Genomic DNA, 5,483 nt, shown 5'->3' on the forward strand with positions numbered 1-5,483 from the left:
CCCAGAACTCCTGAGCTCAAGCGATCCACCGGCCTCAGCCTCCCAAGTAGCTAGGATTACAGGCGTGCGCCACCGCGCCCGGCGATGCAGTGAGGTCCCAGCCTGTTACTAGAGGCTGCTGCGATGATGACGTCACGAGCGGGAGGGAGAAGCAAAATATTTCTGCGCCTGCGTGTGGTTGGCGCGGCGCTCCCCCTTGCTCCACTCGCGCCTGCGCACGCCGGGGGACACGGGCTCCGATCTCAGCTGCGCCTGCGCAGTCTGCAGAGAGCCGAGCGATTTCGCTGTGCATGCCGGGACGTTCCGGCCGGCCAGGGTTGATTAGCGCATGCGCGGCAGGGCCCACTCCCTTTCGGCGCGGTGCGAGCAGCGGGCAGGATGGGTCACCAGCAGCTCTACTGGAGCCACCCCAGGAAGTTCGGCCAGGGCTCCCGCTCGTGGTGGGTGCCGCCGGCTGGGGCCCGGGGGGCCCGCCCCCCTCCCCCCGCCCGGCCGACTGCCATGACGGGCTCCGCGCGGGGCTCGCGGCCTGGCCGGGCGGGACCCGCTGCGGGAAGCGGGCTGAGGCGTGGGGGTGTCCCGGGGGGGGAGGGGGTATCGAGGCGGGGGCCGTGGGTGGGGCCGGCCCGGAGAGGGGGGTCCGGGGGGCCGCTGCGCTGACCGGCTTTTCCCGCTCTCGCCCCGCAGCCGCGTGTGCTCGAACCGCCACGGCCTGATCCGCAAGTACGGGCTGAACATGTGCCGCCAGTGCTTCCGCCAGTACGCCAAGGACATCGGCTTCGTCAAGGTGAGGGGGGGGCCCCCCGGGCCCGGCCTGCTGCGCCCCCCGCCCCGCCTGCCGCGGGTCTCCGGACTCGGCTCGCGCGGGCGGCCCGCTCCGCAGCTAATCCTTGGGGGAGGGGGGCTCCATGCGGCGGTGTCAGGCCTGGACCTGTAAGTCCTGTAGCTGGTTTTCACGGAGAAGTCCTCAGTGCAGTGGCCTTTATGCAGTCCCTTAGGTCGTTGTCTGTATAGTTACTGTTTGCCCTAAGAAACTGAGCCGTTCCCGAAATACATGTGCTGGAAGGAAATCTCCCTGTTTATTGAGGGGCAGCACCAGTCTTTGTGCTCTAATGTGATGTCCAGACAGGCTCGTTGTAGTTGACTGTACTGTGCTTCATGAAAAGAGGGGGTACTTGGGAGTTGGATGGTTGTAACTTTGAAATCATCACTTAAATGGCTTGGTTCTGATCCTTGCCATCTGTTCCTTACTAGCAAATAGCTCCTTCAGATGTTACTAGTATAAGCCTTCTGCTGTAAGACTGAATCCTGATGCTTAAATATCCATTTAATGACTGGAGAAAATGCATGATTTGGAAATTGGTAATTTGTCTAGATATCAACTTTACACTTCACAACTTTTTTTTTTCCTCTTTTCAGTTGGACTAAACACTTCTCAAGAAGATGAGATGTCACAAGGAGACTTCTGGACATAATTCTGTGCCTAATTTGGATAACTGGGCACACTAAATTTACCAAGTCTTTGCCATGCTATTTTGTATATAAAATAAAATGGCCAAACAGTCAATTCTGCTTTGTTTAATTTGTGGATACTTGAAATTTAAACTTCCATTGTAAGGAGTTCATAACATTAAAGCTAGTGAACTGATTCTGTTGATCGTTGGTTTGGACATTAGCACTAAATGAGACTCTTTAAAGACTGTAGCTTCAGTTATTTTTCAAGTTAGTGGAGGACCAAATTTCTACTTGAGTTCAAACTGTTAAAACCATTCAGGTAGAATGGTTTAAAAGTTTAAACTCTAGCCTTGTGTTAAATTCTGTAGTCCGATACTGGGTCTTCTCTATTAGTTTTGAAGTAGTCTCCAGCCTTTGGGAACTGAAGTCTGGATTGATCAGCATAAAACAGCAAATTCAAAGTGGTTTAGCACTAGAAGCAGTAACCCATAGCATTTTTACCTGCTGTTACCAAATCCCTCATCCAGTTAGCTTAATCTTATTCCTTTTATTTACTAAAAGTACTACACTTCTAAAAAGAAAAGGAGTACTTGTGGCACCTTAGAGACTAACCAATTTTTTGAGCATGAGCTTTCGTGAGCTACAGCTCACTTCATGGGATGCATACCGTGGAAACTGCAGAAGACATTATATACACACAGAGACCATGAAACAATACCTCCTCCCGTCCTACTGGTAATAGCTTATCTAAAGTGATCATCAAGTTGGGCCATTTCCAGCACAAATCCAGGTTTTCTCACCCTCCACGCCCCCCCCCCCCCCCCACACACACAAACTCACTCTCCTGCTAGTAATAGCCCATCTAAAGTGACCACTCTCTTCACAATGTGTATGAATCATAGAATATCAGGGTTGGAAGGGACCTCAGTAAGTCATCTAGTCCAACCCCCTGCTCAAAAGCAGGACCCATCCCCAATTAAATCATCCCAGCCAGGGCTTTGTCAAGCCTGACCTTAAAAACTTCTAAGGAAGGAGATTCCACCACTTCCCTAGGCAACACATTCCAGTGTTTCACCACCCTCCTAGTGAAAAAGTTTTTCATAATATACAACCTAAACCTCCCCCACTGCAACTTGAGACCATTACTCCTTGTCCTGTCCTCTTCCACCACTGAGAATAGTCTAGAACCATCCTCTTGGAACCACCTCTCAGGAAGTTGAAAGCAGCTATCAAATCCCCCCTCATTCTTCTCTTCCACAGACTAAACAATCCCAGTTCCCTCAGCCTCTCCTCATAAGTCATGTGTTCCAGACCCCTAACCATTTTTGTTGCTCTTCGCTGGACTCTTTCCAATTTATCCACATCCTTCTTGTAGTGTGGGGCCCAAAACTGGACATAGTACTCCAGATGAGGCCTCACCAATGTCGAATAGAGGGGGACGATCACGTCCCTCGATCTGCTCGCTATGCCCCTACTTATACATCCCAAAATGCCATTGGCCTTTTTGGCAACAAGGGCACACTGCTGACTCATATCCAGCTTCTCGTCCACTGTCACCCCTAGGTCCTTTTCCACAGAACTGCTGCCTAGCCATTCGGTCCCTAGTCTGTAGCTGTGCATTGGGTTCTTCTGTCCTAAGTGCAGGACCCTGCACTTATCCTTATTGAACCTCATCAGATTCTTTTGGCCCAATCCTCCAATTTGTCTAGGTCCCTATTATAATCAAGGTGGGCCATTTCCTGCACAAATCCAGGTTCTCTCACCCCCTCACCCCCTTCCAAAAACCACACACACAAACTCACTCTCCTGCTGGTAATAGCTTATCCAAAGTGACCACTCTCCCTACAATCTGCATGATAATCAAGGTGGGCCATTTCCAGCACAAATCCAGGTTTTCTCACCCTCCGCCCCCCCCCCCCCCCCCCAGACTTACTCTCCTGCTGGTAATAGCCCATCCAAAGTGACCACTCTTTTCACAATGTGTATGATAATCAAGGTGGGCCATTTCCTGCACAAATCCAGGTTCTCTCACCCCCTCACCTCCTTCCAAAAACCACACACACAAACTCACTCTCCTGCTGGTAATAGCTCATCCAAAGTGACCACTCTCCCTACAACGTGCATGGTAATCAAAGTGGGCCATTTTCAGCACAAATCCAGGCTTTCTCACCCCCCCACCCCGGGGAACGAACACACACACACACACTCTCACTCTCACTCACTCACTCACTCACTCTGGCAATAGCTCATCCAAACTGACCACTCTCCAAGTTTAAATCCAAGTTTAACCAGAACGTCGGGGGGGGGGGGGGGGGGGGGGAGGGGTAGGAAAAAACAAGGGGAAATAGGCTACCTTGCATAATGACTTAGCCACTCCCACTCTCTATTTAAGCCTAAATTAATAGTATTCAATTTGCAAATGAATTGCAATTCAGCAGTTTCTCGAGCCTCTGATAGTGTGGCTGATGTTATTAGGCCCTGTGATGGTGTCCCCTGAATAGATATGTGGGCACACTATCAGAGGCTCGTTCACCTGCACATCCACCAATGAGATATATGCCATCATGTGCCAGCAATGCCTCTCCGCCATTTACATTGGTCAAACTGGACAGTCTCTACGTAAAAGAATAAATGGACACAAATCAGATGTTAAGAATTATTCATAAACCAGTCGGAGAACACTTCAATCTCTCTGGTCACGCAATCACAGACATGAAGGTCGCTATCTTACAACAAAAAACTTCAAATCCAGACTCCAGCGAGAAACTGCTGAATTGGAATTCATTTGCAAATTGGATACTATTAATTTAGGCTTAAATAGAGACTGGGAGTGGCTAAGTCATTATGCAAGGTAGCCTATTTCCCCTTGTTTTTTCCTACCCCCCCCCCCCCGACGTTCTGGTTAAACTTGGATTTAAACTTGGAGAGTGGTCAGTTTGGATGAGTTATTGCCAGCAGGAGAGTGAGTTTGTGTGTGTGTGTGTGTGTGTGTGTGTTCCCCTGGGGACAAGAAAGCCTGGATTTGTGCTGGAAATGGCCCACCTTGATTACCATGCACATTGTAGGGCGAGTGGTCACTTTGGATGAGCTATTACCAGCAGGAGAGTGAGTTTGTGTGTGTATGGGGGTGGGGGTGAGAAAACCTGGATTTGTGCAGGAAATGGCCCACCTTGATTATCATACACATTGTAGGGAGAGTGGTCACTCTGGATGAGCTATTACCAGCAGGAGAGTGAGTTTGTGTGTGGTTTTTGGAGGGGGGTGAGGGAGTGAGAAAACCTAGATTTGTGCAGGAAATGGCCCACCTTGATTATCATACACATTGTGAAGAGAGTGGTCACTTTGGATGGGCTATTACCAGCAGGAGAGTGAGTTTATGTGTGTGGGGGGGGGCGGAGGGTGAGAAAACCTGGATTTGTGCTGGAAATGGCCCAACTTGATGATCACTTTAAATAAGCTATTACCAGCAGGACAGTGGGGTGGGAGGAGGTATTGTTTCATGGTCTCTGTGTGTATATAACGTCTTCTGCAGTTTCCACGGTATGCATCCCATGAAGTGAGCTGTAGCTCACGAAAGCTCATGCTCAAATAAATTGGTTAGTCTCTAAGGTGCCACAAGTACTCCTTTTCTTTTTGCGAATACAGACTAACACGGCTCTTACTCTGAAACCTCTCCTTACAATGTGTATGATAATCAAGTTGGGCCATTTCCAGCACAAATCCAGGTTTTCTATTGCCTCAGTTTCAATACCTCTGGGAAAGTTTTGATTCTCATTTCTGGTGTGAGAAAAACATATCTTAACTCAATTTTTTTTTTTTTTTTAAATTACTAAGAAGAGCCATAAAACTAAATTTAGGAGATTCCAATCTAGCTCACCTCAGGAAGCCAAGGCCCTGATGACTGCAAACACTTGGGCAATCACTGAAACTACCTACCATAGTATAGTTAAGAACATTTATAAGTGCAAGATCAGGGCACAAAAGTAAGTGTTGATGTGTGGAATCTCCAATGAAGTAGAATTGTAGGC

At 49.0% G+C, this 5,483-nt stretch overlaps 1 protein-coding gene across 1 annotated transcript; it reads left to right on the forward strand.

Moving 5' to 3' along the window:
* Nucleotides 1-280: 280 nt before the first annotated feature.
* On the forward strand, nucleotides 281-1,567 carry RPS29 (ribosomal protein S29). Its single transcript, XM_077820811.1, has 3 exons — nucleotides 281-440; nucleotides 688-787; nucleotides 1,420-1,567. Exons 1-3 carry the CDS (start codon nucleotides 379-381, stop codon nucleotides 1,426-1,428), a joined length of 171 nt encoding a protein of 56 aa, XP_077676937.1. The 5' UTR covers nucleotides 281-378; the 3' UTR covers nucleotides 1,429-1,567.
* Nucleotides 1,568-5,483: the final 3,916 nt, after the last annotated feature.

This window comes from Eretmochelys imbricata, chromosome 6, assembly GCF_965152235.1.
Source record: "Eretmochelys imbricata isolate rEreImb1 chromosome 6, rEreImb1.hap1, whole genome shotgun sequence".
NCBI lineage: Eukaryota > Metazoa > Chordata > Testudines > Cheloniidae > Eretmochelys > Eretmochelys imbricata.

Bases quoted from the DNA above. Each gene is read 5' to 3' on its own strand.
- RPS29 (XM_077820811.1), top strand. From the start codon at position 379: ATGGGTCACCAGCAGCTCTACTGGAGCCACCCCAGGAAGTTCGGCCAG. The intron at 441-687 runs GTGGGTGCCGCC...CTCGCCCCGCAG, and splicing joins GGCCAGGGCTCCCGCTCGTG to CCGCGTGTGCTCGAACCGCC.